Raw genomic sequence first — 17,137 nt, forward strand, 5'->3', positions numbered from 1 at the left:
GGCCGGAGCGGCGGTCACAGCGCCGGGCGTGACGTCAACATACTGCGCCCCTGTGGGAGGAAAGCCCGTCGAGCAGCGCCGGCCGGAAGGGGAGGGACGCCTGGCCTGGTTTCCGGGCGACTCAACCTTGCCGGCGGCGGCATCATCGTCAGTTTTCCGCGTTTCCTTCCTGAAGTGCAAGCGTGGCGGTCATGCCTTGGATACTCTCGGCAACTAAGCTTGTTCCCGCGGTAGCAAGCGCCCGCAGCCTCTCAGGTTAGACTCACCTCCCACAGTGTCTCCTTCGGGGCTTGCTCTGAGAAGCCTGAGGCGCACCAGAGGGGTCCAGGTTGGTCTGAGGCGAACCCTGCTTCAGTGGACTCTTCTGCTGGGGTCTCCACTCCCAAATCCTCTGTGCGCTCCTTGGATTTCTTCTCTACCCCCTGTCCCTGGAAAAGGGTGGGCCCGGGGTTCTTTCTGCAGTTGAGGTATTCTAAGAGGTTGAAATGACTGCAGAGAGAAAAGGGTGTGCTGTCTTCCCAGAGGGGCTGTCTTCAAAGTAACTCGGACTCATGGAAGTTGTGTCAGTTATCACACTTGCCCAGGTGACACAGTGTCTCACATCACGTAGCTCTTGTTTCTGTTAGGTTAACTTACAGTCGGATTTTCGTGTTTTCAAAGAGTAGACGTGAGAGCTGGCTGCAGAATATACGGGAAACACATGTTTAGTACTACACATCCTTTGAGTAGTTCCTCTCAGAAGAGGTAATATTTGAAAATACTCCTGAGGCTTTTTATGTCTGAAAGCCTTGCTCGAAAAGGCAAGGTAGTAAGTCAGGAAGAGAAAAACAAATACCGTATATTAACGCATATATGTGGAGCCTAGAAAAATGATACAGATGAACTGGTTTGCAGGGCAGAAGTTGAGACACGGATGTAGAGAACAAACGTATGGACACCAAGGGGGGAAAGCCGCGGAGGGGTGGGGGTGGTGGTGTGATGAATTGGGCGATTGGGATTGACGTGTATAAAATGGATGACTGATAAGAACCTGCTGTATAAAAATATAAATTAAATAAAATTCAAAAAAAACTTAAAAAAAGAAAAGGCAAGATAGAGTAGTCCAGGAATGGGGGGCGGGGCATTTTTTTAGGGTGTATTCTGTCGCAAGCAGTGAACATGAAGCTTGATCGGTGAAAGCTGAATCGTCTTTCAGGCAGATCTGCCATTGGATCATATTTTAGTTTTGGGGGCCGATAGGTGAACAATGTGTGAGCCGGAGCATATGGTATTTGACACCAGTGTTAAGTCTTGACGTGTTTCTTACGTTGGTATACCTGAATTTATTGAAAATGGAATGGTAATTATATCAAGACCTACTCCTTACTCTAGAAAGTAAAACTAAAAAGTAATCATTGTTAAGTGCACAGAACTTGCTCTTTGCTTCTAACACTTAAGTTCCATAAAGCTGTCCCTCTCCATGGGAGTAGGTGAATAGATATGCAGTTAGTCAGTCTCTTTTTGTTTTTTTTTTTTTTTGCGGTACGCGGGCCTCTCACCGCTGTGGACTCTCCCGTGGCGGAGCACAGGCTCCGGAAGCGCAGGCCCAGCGGCCATGGCTCACGGGCCCAGCCGCTCCGCGGCGTGCGGGATCCTCCCTGACCGGGGCACAAACCCGTGTCCCCCGCATTGGCAGGCGGACCCTCAACCACTGCGCCACCAGGGAAGCCCACAGTTAGTCAGTCTTGATCACAGAGGCCATAACTTGTGATTTAGAGCTGGAACCATTCTTTGCTTGTAACTTTTTTCCATTTGTTGAGGCTTTGTGTAAAACCTGATTAATCAAAATTTAGAGCTAGGTACTAGATTATACACACCAGTGTCCTGGAAAAATGTAGTCATTATGCTTCATTTTGCTTCAGTGGAATAAGTAAATTTAACCACTTCTCATATTAACATCATAATATACATATATAGGCTTTTTGAATGAATGAATGAATGATCTCCTTGGATCTTCACAAGTCCAGTAAGTTAGAGCAAATATTTTACTGATGGGGAACTGAAACTAACACGATATCACAAGTAGCAGGTCAGGAATGTTAGTTGTATGATTCCCATCTAGTCCTTTTTCTGTTATACCTCTGCTAGGTCTTACTCTGCTTATTTGAGTCCTTTTGGACCTTTTTATTGAGCCAGAAAGAATGTATCTTCATTCAGTAACTTTTGAGTTAGCAGTCATAGTGGGTGAATCTCCACTTCCCTGGAGTTACAGTCTAGTCAGATGATAGAGAAGCAACAAATAAATGAATATATATAGCAAAGGATGGTAATAGAGGCTTGACTCAAGTGACATGGGAGCCCAAGAAAGGCAATAATGGGTTGTAAGTATGTTATTCTGGGATTTTATAAAGTTTTAGAATTTGAAAATTCCACCGACTTTAGATGTTCATAAATAGAACTTCAAATGTCTGTGGTGCTCTTGGGTGCTTTTCCTTAGGAAGACTCTGGGAACAGGGTATTGAGTACCATAGGTAACTTCCTATTCTGTGAAAGTCATGCATTCCTAAAGTGAAAATGCTTTGGCTAATTAAGAGTGTGATTTCATTAGTTGTGATATAGTTATTAACACCTTCTAGTCATTTGAGAAAAAGCAAAATAAAGCATTAATGATGCATAAGTAAGTTTTATATTTTAAAAGACTAGATCATTTAAATATAAGTGTGAGATGAGGAAGGGAAATATTGAAAACATTAAAGAATAAGTAGAAAATAATTTTTAAAAGCCTGTTTGCAGTTAATTCTATTAACATTAATTGAGCACCACATAGGAGAACTAAGCACACAAAAAAAGTTTCTACCATCATGCGAGACGGACAAAAAAGCAAGTAATTGTGGGCTTCCCTGGTGGCGCAGTGGTTGAGAGTCTGCCTGCCGATTCAGGGGACGTGGGTTCGTGCCCCGGTCCGGGAAGATCCCACATGCCATGGAGCGGCTGGGCCCGTGAGCCATGGCCACTGAGCCTGTGCGTCCGGAGCCTGTGCTCCGCAACGGGAGAGGCCACAGCAGTGAGAGGCCCACGTACCGCAAAAAAAAAAAAAAAAAAAAATAGTCGATCCTAGAATTTTTTCTGGTTTCAAAATTTGTTGCATTGCTATATATCACTGAACTATGTTTTTCGAAAGGTGGTTGGGTTTTAAGTGCTACTAGATTATTTGCTCCTTTTAGTCACATTAAAATTTATAGTAATTATATTTCTAAGATAAAAGATTAATATGATCAATAAGATCTGTTTGTTAAAAAAATAGGAAGAATTCAATGACAGGGAACATGCAGGATGCAAGTCAACGTAGGAAATTCTTTTTTTGTTGCTTAATAAATTCGGGTACCTTGAATGTAGCACATCCAAAATTTAACACCTCCAGGCCTATCTCAGATTAATGGCACTTCTCTTCTTTCAGTTGCTAAGGCCAAAAATCCTGACTTCTGTCATACCCCACATCCAGTCTGTCAGCAAATTCCATTTGGCCCTACCTTTAGAATATATCCAGAGTCTGATCTCTCTTTACCACCACCGCCTCCACCACCTTGGCCAAGCTACTGCAGTCTCTGGCCTGGATTGTGGCAGTAGCCTGCATTTCCCTGCTTTTACCCCTGCTTACTTAGAGTCTGTTTTTAATGACGGCAACCAGCACAGGCCTGTTTAAGTATGTCAGATTATGTCACTCTTCTGCTCACAGCCTCCATTGGCTTCCTGTCTGACAATTATAACATAGTTCATACTGTGATCTAGCAGTCCCTGCATAATCTGGTCTTCTGTTACCTTTCTTACTTCATCTACTTGCTCTCATAACTGGCCACACTGATCTCCATGTTCCTCAAACACACCTTACACAGTCTGCTTTAGGGACATTTCGCTTGCTAGTCCTGCTGCCTGGAATCTTCTTTGACCAAATATCCACATGGCTAACTCCTTCATTTCATTTAGATCTTTTTCCTGGCTACCTTAGCTAAAATTTCAAAACTCATTAATCTTTGCTGTTTTCTAAATTCTTAGTATCACTGTTACCACAAATTCATCTTTTTCTAACATACCTAATCCAAACAGCCACTCATCAGATGTTTACAGTCCTGCTAAATACGTTAAAAACATAATCTTAGTGTGGTATTAAACAAATATTATCTGCAAAACTCTAACAGAAACACACAAAGATGGTGTGATGAATTGGATTGACATATATACACTAATATGTATAAAGTGGATAACTAATAAGAACCTGCTGTATAAAAATATAAATAAAATAAAATTTAAAAAAAAGAAGCACATAAAGAGCTGTGTTCAAATGTTATATGAACATAATGTGTCTGAAGAGTCAATTTAATGATTCCTTTTAGTTGACTTCTTCTGTACCTCTTTATGCTTCTTTTTTTTCCTCTTACCACCTTCTTTGAATCCTGCTGAGAAAATAGAGGGATTCCAGTTGCAAAAGTATTTTGAGATACATGTTTGGGGCTGCAGGACTTTGGTGAATAATTGTTGAATGACCGTCTTCTCCAACTGCATTCTTCAGCAAAGCTCTCTTCATCTGCCATACCATTTAAAAGAAAGGACTTAAACTCACCATTGTCTTTGTCTCTTTCTTGATCATTCTCAATAATTCTCTTTGTATTGGTATTTCTGCCATTAACAATTTTACCTGAAGTTGTAACAGATATGTAGTTGCCCATCCCACTGTCGTCAAATGTCAGGGAAGAGAATGAATGAAGGCCCTCATGGCCCAGTGAACCACATGGTATATATCCTGTATCATGAAGAAAATCTCTCGAAAGCTGGATATTCACTGGATGTAGAGAAAAAGATCTTTCACCTCTGTTTCTGCTTCCATAGGAGCTTCCTGGATTATTTAAAAGGTCTTCAAAAAAAAAAAAAAAAAAGGTCCTCAAGCAAGTCTTCAAAGAAATGAAATGAAAATGGGTCCCTTTTACGAAAAATTTCTTTAAACACATCATCTGGCTTACGGAATGTGAAGCCATACTCAGAAGAATCATCAAAATGACTTCTGCCTCCACCATTTAATCCTTCTTTGCCATATTTATCATAAATGTCCCGTTTTTCATCATTTGATAATACCTCATATGCCTCAGCTACTTCTTTGAATTTTCTCTCGGCTTCTTCTTTATTTTCTGGATTTTTATCAGGGTGCCATTTAAGTGCCACTTTTCAATAAGCCTTTTTAATGTCCACAGGTGAAGTATATCTCTGCAATTCTAGAACTTCATAGTAATCCACTATGTTGTAACAGATGGTTGGAAAGGGGTGCTCAGGGTAGTGAGAACCGTGGTTTCCTCTCAGCTTAGGCTCTGCTGGTGATGGTGGTAGAGGCAGTGACTGCAGTTAGGCACATTTTTACATTGAAGACAGTGTTATTACCATGGACCACTGCTAGGACACATTAGGATACTGATTATATGGCAAGCAGAGTTACAAGCTTATGTCAGGGAGGGCTGCATTGTGGTGTCATTATGGGGTTGGGGTAGGAACTAGACCTTCCAAAGAGAGCTAGTCCAGAGTCATACCAGACCATCCTTAACCCTCTGGACTATTTCCCCTATATTTTCCTGGAAGCCTCAAACAGTGCCTTATAAACCAGTGGGAGCTGTTGTTTATGGCCACAGCATACCTCTTGCATAATATGACCTCTGGGTTACTGAGCTTTAATAACTTACTTCTCAGTTGTTCCATGTTTTGGTTTGAAAAAATGAAGAATTTGTGAACTATGAAAAAATAATCAAGCACTGGACATATTTATTTCAACCTTAGTAAGTCATTGTATTAGTCCTGAGGCTACCATAACAAATTGCCATGAACATGTCTGCTTAAAACAACAGAAATGTATTGTCTCACAGTTCTGGAGGCCAGAAGCCCGAGATCATTTGTCAGCAGGGCTACACTCCTTCCCGGGGCACTAGGAGAGAATCCGTTCTTCCCATCTTCCAGCTTCTGGTGGCTATACATATTCCTTGGCTTGTGGCCACATCTCTTCTGTTTCTGCCTCCATGGTTACACTGCTTCCTCCTCTTCTGTCTCAATTCTCCCTGTGCATTTCTCTTACAAGGACACATGTCATTGGATTTAGGATCAACCCAGATAATGCAGGATGATCCGTTCATCTCAAGTTCCTTAATTACATCTGCAAAAACCCTTTTTCCAATTAACAGTCACAAGTTCTGGAGATTAGGATGTGGATGTATCTTCTGGAGGCCACCATTCCAGACACTGCAGTAATAAAATCATTTTAGTGCACTGAGGCAAGCTTATTTTTAATGGAATAGGGCAGCAAAAATAACAGTCACAGAAAGAATAGTATTTAGTGAAATTTCTATATACATTATACATATATATGTCTGTATATACTAGGTTACTGTATAAAATATATTTCTTACTGTGGGTCTTGGTTTTAAAAATTTGAAAGCCACTACCTAATATAACGGCTTTATTTCACAGATGAAGAAATAAGTACAGAAGAGTTATGTAACATGCCAAGATCATGTAGATAGTAGAACTAAACTAGAACTAGCACTTTTTTCTACTATACCATGCTGCCTTTAATTCTTTGTCTTAGATTGCCTTCTGGAGTACATGCTTATTTCCTTCATTTTTCTCTATGGTCGCTTCATCTTTCTTTTTTCTTCAACTTTTTTATTATGGAAAATTTCAAACATATACATAAGTAGAGTAGTATAATGAACTCTGATGTACCCATCACACAGCTTCAATAATTATCAACTCATGGCCAGTCTTGTTTCATTCAAATCCCCATTCATCCTCTCCGCAATCCACCCCACCCCCATATTATTTTGAGACAAACCTGAGATCATATCACTTCATCTGTAAATATTTCTATTTATATCTCTAAAAGATAAGTTTCTTTTTAACATAATCACAACACCATTATCACACGTTAAAACAAATATTACTTCCGTAATACCATCAAATATGCAATCACTGTCCCAATTTCCAGTGATCTCATAAATATAATGTATTTGTTTTACAGTTTGTTGCTTGAATCGGGATCCAGTTAAGGTTCACATATTACAGTTGGTTGATAATGTCTTTTAAGGCTTACTTAATCTATAGATTCCCCCTTCCATACCTTACCACCCCTACCTGGCTTCGAATTTATGTGGAAAAAGCTGAATTGTTTGTCTGGTAGTGTCTTTGTTGATTGCTTCCCTGTGGTGTCACTTAGCAGGATTCTCTGTATTTTTGTAAATTGCTTGCCTCATCTTTGTTAAGCTTTCAACCTGTGTAGACTGGGCATATTCCTTAATATGTATTCTGTACATTTTCTAAAGACAGATTCCAGGAAATACTTAATATTTTGTCCTTTTTCTCATTTCCCACTATTCTTAACTGTATTTTCATACTGCCTGGAAACCTGTACCATTTTCTCTGTCTTTTTAATCATTCAAGAAGCTATAATTTTTCTCAATAACCCTTTGTAAATTTAATTCAAAGTTAATGTTTAAGACTTCTTAACTCTCCAAATACATACGCTGTCATTCATGCTTTATAATCCCTACTAAAACCTTTAACTTGATCCAGACTTACTGCGTTTTGCTGTGGTAGTGATTGTATGTTCACGGGGAGATTGTACAGTACTAATTGTATTGTTGGGATTTAGCAGAGAAGACTTACTGAGTGACAGAGTAGAGGGATAAGAGCAAAGATTTTGAAGTTAAATAAAACTGAGTTTGAATCCCAGCTTCCCTACTACTAACTGTGTAACATTGCACAAATTACTTCTCTGAGTCTGATTCCTTATTTGTTAAAAAAAAATAAAAAAGAAGGCGATGATAATGCCTACCTCACGTAACGGTTAAAAATCTAATTCCTTAGTTTGGTGTACAAAGCCTTCAATGGTCTGATCCTTACCTTGCTGATCTTTTCCTCTCCCACCAGCAGCAACACTGACCTGAAATTCTCTTTCTATCCCTTTTCCTTCTACACGCACACATGGGCACATGTGAATGTGGTGCTTTCTATGCCTTCCCTTTCATAATCTCATTCATGATACCTTCAGCTCCCCTTGTCACTTTCACTGACTAATTCCTACTCAGAGTAGGCATTTCTACTTCTGCAGTCTCACACAAGCGCCTGTAGTGTGCTTCTCTGTTCCCCAGATCACTGTGTCCTATCGTCATTGTACCCGTCCCACAGCGTTGTGTTAGTTTTTGTGCTCTCAAAAACCTTGTGTATGAATCCACCACTGCGTTCACAATGTAGTATTGCTCTGTCTCACCTCCACTAGACTGTATGTTCTTTCCAGACCAGGACAGATAGTCTTGTGTTATTCTTGTGTCTTTCCCAGCATGTGCCAATCACACACTTAATAAATCTTGCTGAATGAACGCTAATAATATTACTTCTTATGGGCTAAATATGATTAAGCATTTTTCAGACATTTCACTAGCTCTAACATTCCAAGATTAAATGAGATAAGATGTGCATATTTTCTCAAACTTCACATATTCTCAATAAAAATGTTAATTCTCTTTTTCTGAATTTTAGGACACAGCATAACACTACCTCAATGAAATACTTCCTACCCCCTCCCCTGCTTTTGTTTGTTGTCTTTCTTCTGTTCCCATAGCTCCTATTCATACGTTAATCATACTGTATGTATATATACCTCTATTATATTCAGGTAGACTAAAGTCACTAAAGGTAAAGATAATCTCATTTCTGTATCCCTAAGGCCCAACACAGGCTCTGGCTGGCCCAGAGGAAGGACCATATAAATACTGAAGGAGATACTAATTTGCATTTTTCTAAAGCATCCTACTGCTGGAGGTAGATAAATGTGTATATACTGTCGGGACTTTCTAGGTACACTGTTCCATTTCATCCTCTTTATCTCTCCTTCAGGATGCATGTCATGTTCACAGCGAAGGTACTCCCTGCAACCCATCCCAGAGAGGAGGATTCCAAACCGATACTTAGGCCAGCCCAGCCCCTTTACGCACCCACACCTCCTCAGACCAGGTAAGGCCTTTTAACTGTAATGACTGTCTCTCTCTTTAGGGGCTTTGTCTAGAACTGTGCTATCCAATAGAATTTTTGCAGCAGTGGGAATGTTCTAGAGCTGTGCTGTCCAATACAGTAGCCACTATACACAAGTGGCTACTGTACACTTAAAATGTTGCTAGTGCAACTGAGGAACTAAGTTTTTTAAAATTTTATTTTAATTAATTTAAATTTAAACAGCTACATGTGGCTAATAGTACTGTATAGACAGCACCATCTAGAGCAATAAATACAATTAGCCTTATAATTCAGAAGTATCAGTGAAAAGTATGTATTTCAAGATGTTTTTAAAGAAAAATTCTGTTACTTTCTAAAACATGGTGTCTAGAACTGTGTTCTAACTATTGATTCTTTGTGGACTACTGTGTTAAAGACATTTTAGGAAACATTTTTCTTGAAAGCATTAAATGCTCATGTCAATATTAAGAAAAATATTTTTATATAGGTTACACAAGATTTCCAGATGTGATTGTCACAACTTTGAGAAGTGATAACAGTGATAAAGGTGATGCAAAAAGTTGATAAAGGTTTACTTCACTAATTTTTTTTTTTCTACTTTAAGATTCCAGCGTTCCTGCTGGAAGATGTGTCATCACTATTGTTCAAATTCATACCTAAGGTTTTTTGTTTTGTTTTGTTTTTTTAAAGACACTTAAGGGATGAACTATGATGAATGAATATCATCCCAAAGAGGTAGGCAGGGTAAAACCAAATGCTTTGGAGAAAAATCAGTCGGGTTTTCAAGGGAGATTAATTGTTGCTTCTGCCATGCGAAGTTAAATCTGTATTTACTGTGTAAGCATATATATTAATAATCTAAATTGCCTTTGGAAATATGTTGCTCTTTCACTGTCTCCACTCAGTGAATGATACCAGTGTGTCTCTCAGTGAGGGCTTCCTTTTGCTGATTCTTCATCAGACTGGAATTCCTGCTGGGAAGTCGGCTGAGACTCAGGAAATGCAGCTCACCACTGAAACACACAGGAAATCAGAGTTTTTCAAAGCTGTAAGGTAAGCTTAATAGCAATACAGTTGATATTAATTTAAGTATTTCTCCATCCAATCAACCTACCTGTAGCTTCAATTTAATACTAAGTTTTACCAGCTTTGAAAATTACTGATTTCTCGTGGTGAGATACTTTTACATGGTGAGCTGCATTTTCCAGGCCTTGAAACTAGTAACCATATTGTCAAGATGATGGCCTCTGTATCTAGACTGTTATTTGTGTTATGTGCATGTTAACTATGTTAAAAATGAATGTAAATAAATACACACATACAAGTTCATATATATACATATGTTCATATAAACTATGGGGGAAAAGGAATACCTATCATAATTTTTTTTTTTTGCGATATGCAGGCCTCTCACTGTTGTGGCCTCTCCCGTTGCGGAGCACAGGCTCCGTACGCCGCAGGCTCAGTGGCCATGGCTCACGGGCCCAGCTGCTCCGTGGCATGTGGGATCTTCCCGGACCAGGGCACGAACCCGTGTCCCCTGCATCGGCAGGCGGACTCTCAACCACTGTGCCACCAGGGAAGCCCACCTATCATAATTTTTATTCTCCTGTACAATAGGGATTGGGGTAAGTGAGAAGGGATAAAAGTAGATAGAATTTTAAAAGAGAATTATCAGTGTTAAAGAAACCACCAGATATACAATAGCCAAAGTGTTAATCACTTATCTTTCTCCACGTAGAGAAGCAAAACTTACAGAAGTGTTAAAATAATTGAGGGGTGGAGGAAGAGTCAATTATTAAGAAAAATTAAGAGGCATTTAATACTTTTTTTAAAATCTCTTTTACAAAGCCAAGGTCAGTTTGTTAGTTTGGGGTTTAAAAGTATGTTTCTATTATGTGGTTTGCTCCAAATGGTTTCATGTTTGGAATATTTCCCCAGTACTTGCCAGTACTTTAAACTTTTGGAAAATATCTCAGTCCCTTTCCTAATTATTATACAAGTTCCATATATATGATAGACAAATTAGAGAATACAGATAGGGCTTCCCTGGTGGCGCAGTGGTTGAGAGTCCGCCTGCCGATGCAGGGGACACGGGTTCGTGCCCCGGTCTGGGAAGATCCCACATGCCACAGAGCGGCTAGGCCCATGAGTCATGGCCGCTGAGCCTGCGGCGTCCGGAGCCTGTGCTCCGCAACGGGAGAGGCCACAACAGTGAGAGGCCCGCGTACCACAAAAGAAAAAAAAAAAAAGCTCCTGAATCACTTAACTCATTCTTGCCATTGTGTGAGAAAACCAGATAATTCAGGGCTTTCATGTAAATAATTACTTTGATAGGGATAATGGTCATCCCTATAAATTTTACTCTTTCAAGATCCTATCTGGCTTTGTATTACCAGGATGACAGCCTCTTCAAGTGTAAATTATTTATTGTGGTAATAATTAAAACTAATATTTATATAGTGCTAACTGTTCTAAGTATTTCATTAATTTATTAAATCCTCCTGACAACTTTGTGAAGTGGGTGCTATTATTATCTCCACTTTACAGATGAGGACACAGGCACAGAACAGTTTGGTAGCTCTCCCCAAGTCACTCAGTAGGTTGTTAAGCCAGAATTCCAACTCGGCAAAAGTCTGAGTCCATACTTAACCACAAAACAGCACATAACACCCATGCCAAAGAATACTATATGGGAATTTTTTTAAGTCTTTTTTTTGATATAATATTTTTGGTAAGAAGAAATTCAAGTGAGAGAAGTCTTGATGTAAAAGTTATTTCAGCTTTAGAGAGTGGTATAGTCATCCCTTGGTATCCTTAGGGGATTGGTTCCAGGACCCTCTCAGATGCCAAAATCTGCGGATGCTTAAGTCCCTTACCTAAAATGGCATAGTATATGACTGCAATCCATGCACATCCTCCCATATACTATAGTCCATCTCTAGATTACTTATAATACCTAATACAATGTAAATGCTATGTAAATAGTTGCTCATGCACAGCAAATTGAAGTTTTGCTTTTTGCGACTTTCTGGAATTTTTTTTCCAAATATTTTTGACCTGTGGTTGGTTGAATCCCCAGATTCAGAACCTATGGATATGGAGGGCCAGCTATACTTTTTTTTTTAATGTGATAAAATTTACATTAGGTGAATTGCACAGAGCTTAAATATGCAATTCAGTGAGTTTTGACAAAGGTACACCAATAAAACCCATACCCCATTCAAGATAAAGGGCATTTCCGTCACCCCAGAAAGTCCCCTCATACCCTTCTAGTCAGTCCCCACCTCCATCCTTAACCACTGCTCTAGTTTCTATCAACATGATTGTTTTGCCTGTTCTTGAGTTTCGTGTAAGTAGAATCATACAGTATGAACCCTTTCTGTCTGGCTTGTTTTGCTCAGTATATGCAAATAAAATCCATTGAGAGTATTTTAAAATTATTTATTTGATCATTTCATTTTTTTCAGAGAGGTCTGTGTTTTACTTTATAAAGGAAATGTTTATTAGCTTTTTCTTTACCCCCATTTTCCAACTACATAGTAATAGATCATTTTATGCACTACTTCCTTATATACAATAAAAAACTCCTAATATTAAACAGAATTCAAGGACCCTGCTTCAGGCCACGTTAAAATCCTAACCTAGTTAGTTTCAGGAAATAATTAAAATACATACCTAGATTGTAGCAAAGACTTGCATATTTCCATCCATTTTCTGTCTTCATAAAACTTTTCCTCTCTGGGTTTTCTGCCTGGCTGATAAAATATGAAGAACATTTTTCTCATTCTCTCGAGAGGTCCAATCCTAGATGTCCTGGAAGAGCTTTTCTTCTTGGCTGCACAGTCTCAGGATTGATTGTGAGACTTTGTTATTTACAGAGTCCAGATTGTGACATCTAGGCATTTGATTGATTAAATAACTTGTTAGAGTAGCCCTTCTATCCTTAATTGAGTCCACATGACAAAATACTGACTTTGCTTCTTAATACTTCACAATTTGACAAAGTTACCAGAATGTCTATTCAGATGCAGTTTTATCTGAAGAAAGTCAGGCTAGATTGACTATAATGGTTAGTTCTATGATCAAAGGCCATAACAACTGCCAGGTTTACCTCTAGGGTTGAAGTTCATTGCTTTATCACACTTTTTTTCCCTCCTTCAGTTGATAAGGTGTGTTTTTCCTTGGTTAATTTTTCTGTTGTGATGAAGAGTTCTTCGAAATTTCAGAAGTTTGGAAGCATATAGTTAATGGTCACTGTATAGTGTTTACAATTAGTAAGCTTGGGAAAATGTAGTCAGTGTTTTAAATAAATATTTCTCATATAGTCATTTGTATGAAATTAGATTCAGCAACGAGGAATGCTTTGAAGGGCGAAAAAGGTGGTTTTGCAATCCTGCTTTGATTTTTAAATAATTTTATCTTTTTTTCAGAAGTTACTTCCTAATATACATATATGTATACTCTGTTATTAATGAAAATGAGAGATAACACATTGATTAAGATCATTAATATTGTGAATTTTCTTATTTCCAAAGTTTTTTTAAAAACACAATGAATTGATTTTTTAAGTTTAGTTTTATTACATGGACCATAGCTGGGAAATGACCAAAAGCAAAGCACAGGATAGGGACCAAGTAAAATGACAAAAAGGAAAAGTTGGATAATCCACCAATTATAACCAGCCTCTGCTTTTAGAAAAGAGTATTTGCTGCTTGGGTAAATTAGGAAATTTCCAATATTGAGTAACAGTGGCAGACTTAACATGAATAATTATCAGGGAGATAAATAGTTAAGCTGTTCTTGGGCTCTGGTATAAAGTTCGATAGTCTACCCTAGAGCCCCAGGGGACTCTTAGCCAACTCAATCCTCAGAGAAAGAAATGTGATGTGAACTTTTCTAGGACCAACTCTGTTGCTTTGCCTGGCCTGTAAGGCCCTCTCTTATTTATCTCTTTTGTTTCTTACCAATTTTGTTAATAAAAATGTAAATTTTTATATTGTAGGTAAATAAAAGTTAAATAAAAATTTATTAATGGGATAGAACTACAGAATTTTCTGGAGAGATAAACTATGCATAGGTAAAACAACTAGACAGTTCCAAAGTAATCATAAACAGCTGAGTTGCATGTACTGAACATGAGTACTAAGAAAACTCGAAGGACTTTGTTTGATCCACTAATTTCTCTCCTGGGACTATCCCACAGAAATAAAAGCAACAGTACATAGGGCATTTAAAAGTACCCTATGTATATAAGTAGAAAGATGTTCATTATTGCAGCAAAAAGCTGAAAATAATATGAATGCCCACCAGTATGGAAATGGATCAGGAAGTTATGATACATTCCCCCAAGAAATAATATGGAGACATCAAGCAGAATGAGTTGAAGTTATGCTAAATGAGTTGTTGGGAGGGACTTCTATGAGGTATTGTTGTGTTAGAAAGACAACATAAACACAAGACTGTGTAGTATCCCATTTTTGTAAAACACTAGTGACTCAAAAAACCCTAAATGCAGGTATATGTGTATGTGATTATATGAGTATTGAGAAAAATAGGAAAGGATACATACTAAATTACAAATATGAGGGTGGTTCTAATGTGGGTAGAAGGAGGGAAGGGGAGTGAGGTCTCAAACAATGAAGAAATGGGGGAAAAGTGTTTAACTATTGAAAGAGTATGGTATGATTACATTTATACACAACTATAAGATGTGTATATGAAAATAGTTGGCTTTAAAAAAAATGTAATTCAAAGGAACAAATCAACATGATCTGGGCTAATCAAGAAAGCCTTTTGAATCAGAAGGGTCTAAAAACAAACATATATTGAGCTCCAAGTCTTGAGTGGAATTGCTTTGGAGGGAGAAGAAATTTTAGAAAGGGGACACACTGTAAGGAAGGTAACAGGTTGGACTTATGTAAGATATAGAAGGAATTAATTTCAGAATAATTGGGGGAATGATAAGAAAAAAGTTGGCCATGTCACCAAAGAACACATCTTGTGTGATTTCATTTATATGAAATCTGTACTATAGACAAACCCAGAGAGGCAGAAAATAGATTAGTCGTTGTCAAGGGCTGGATTGGATTTGGAGGAAACAGGGAGTAACTATTGATTGGCATGGGATTTCTTTTTGGAGTGATGAAATATTCTAAAATTGTTTAGGGTAATGGTTGCACAAATCTGTGAATACACCAAAAATCATTGAATTGTACACTTGTAAGTGGGCGAATTGTATGGTATGAAAATATCTCAGTAGAGCTGTTACCAAAAAAAGTTGGCCAGATAAGTTGAAGTCACCTGGTAGAGAACATTAAAATGTTACATTTAAATGTAAGTGTTAAAAGTGGCTTAAGAGTATGAATTTGATCTGACAGATGATAAAGAACCATTGTAGGTTATGAGTATGGAGTGGACTGTCCATGGTTTCCCTTTTTAACCTCTTTTTCTCTTTATTTGGGACTTTAATTATAAGAGTATATATACTCATTGAAACAGAATTCAAATAATGTAATAAATCATGTTAAATAGAAAATTTCAGTTTATGTCACTCTCCATAGGTTACCACTATAAAAATTCTGATTCTTTTCTAAATTCTTTTTTCTCTCTCCTTTGTTTTTTTTAAACATAATGAGAACATATTGTCCATCTTCTTATTTAACTTTCTTACACAGCAGTGTTTCATGGCTATCTTCCCATACTTGCATGTGGAGACTGGCTACCACAGGGAATAATAATAATTCCCCACGTCATAGAGTCATTGTAAAGATAAAATAAGTTGATACGTGTAAATAATTAGAATAGTACAGACACGTAGTAAGCGTTCAGTAAGCATTAGATGTTGTTTTACTGTTATTATTGTTAAGTGTAGGCTTAGGGATACAGCTTTTGTGAGTAATTGTTTTAGTAGTTCTTTTGTCTGGGAACCTAAAGTGAAAGCAGGCATAATTTCCATTTCAGAAGTGAAGCGTTCACCCAGTCATCACTGGGCTAGCAGCCAGGCAGTCTGTTAGGTACTAGTATTAAGAACTAACACATATTACAATAGCCAGGACATGGAAGCAACCTAATTGTCCATCAATAGATGAATGGATAAAGAAGATGTGGCACATATATACAATGGAATATTATGTAGCCATAAAAAGAAATGAAATTGAGCTATTTGTAATGAGGTGGATAGACCTAGAGACTGTCATACAGAGTGAAGTAAGTCAGAAAGAGAAAAACAAATACCGTATGCTAACACATATATATGGCATCTAAAAAAAAAAGGTTCTGAAGAACCTAGGGGCAGGACAGGAATAAAGACGCAGACGTAGAGAATGGACTTGAGGACACAGAGAGGGGGAAGGGTAAGCTGGGACCAAGTGAGAGAGTAGCATTGACATATATACACTACCAAATGTAAAATAGATAGCCAGTGGGAAGCAGCTGCATAGCTCAGGGAGGTCAGCTCAGTGCTTTGTGTCCCCCTAGAGGGGTGGGATAGGGAGGGTGGGAGGGAGATGCAAGAGGGAGGGGATATGGGGATATATGTATACATATAGCTGATTCACTTTGTTACACAGCAGCAACTAACACAACATTGTAAAGCAATTATACTCCACTAAAGATGTTAAAAAAATAAATAATAAATAAATAAAAGGAGAAAAGGCTAAAATAAAGAACTAACATAACACTTCATAGCAAAGTTTCTTTTTTTATATATATGTTTATTTATTTATTTATTTTTGGCTGCATCTGGTCTTAGTTGTAGCACACAGGATCTTCTTTGCAGCATGCAGGCTTCTCTCTAGTTGTGGTGCAAGGGCTTCTCTCTAGTGTGGCGTGCAGGCTCCAGAGCACATGGGCTCTGTAGTTGTGGTGCACAGGCTCAGTAGTTGCAGCTTGTGGGCTTAGTTGCCCCGCGGCATGTGGGATCTTAGTTCCCCAACCAGGGATCAAACCCACATCCCCTGCATTGGAAGGCAGATTCTTAACCACTGGACCACCAGGGAGGTCCCACAGGGGTTCTTAATATGGGTTTTTGCGTGCGCTTACAGGAATGTGAGACTCTTGAAATTGTATGTCAAAAGTTTGTATTTGGGCTTCCCTGGTGGCACAGTGGTTAAGA

At 38.4% G+C, this 17,137-nt stretch overlaps 2 protein-coding genes across 2 annotated transcripts in view; one reads left to right on the top strand and one right to left on the bottom strand.

Annotated features, from left to right (window-relative positions):
• The first annotated feature begins 147 nt into the window (after positions 1 to 147).
• Positions 148 to 17,137, top strand: part of XPNPEP3 (X-prolyl aminopeptidase 3) — a 56,797-nt gene continuing 39,807 nt past the window's right edge. The window contains exons 1-2 of the mRNA XM_082849702.1: positions 148 to 255; positions 8,905 to 9,021. Of these exons, the coding sequence (XP_082705828.1) occupies positions 192 to 255; positions 8,905 to 9,021 (181 nt within the window). The 5' untranslated portion in view covers positions 148 to 191. The remainder of the gene's footprint in view (positions 256 to 8,904; positions 9,022 to 17,137) is intronic.
• On the bottom strand, positions 623 to 8,180 carry DNAJB7 (DnaJ heat shock protein family (Hsp40) member B7; the record flags this gene model as incomplete). The annotated part of the gene is given in 7 exon segments (XM_082849505.1): positions 623 to 678; positions 4,598 to 4,785; positions 4,787 to 4,838; positions 4,841 to 4,925; positions 4,927 to 5,196; positions 5,200 to 5,264; positions 8,093 to 8,180. Coding segments are annotated over 7 exon segments (804 nt in total).

The sequence above is a fragment of the Leucopleurus acutus genome, assembly GCF_964270905.1.
Source record: "Leucopleurus acutus genome assembly, chromosome: 11".
Lineage (NCBI taxonomy): Eukaryota > Metazoa > Chordata > Mammalia > Artiodactyla > Delphinidae > Leucopleurus > Leucopleurus acutus.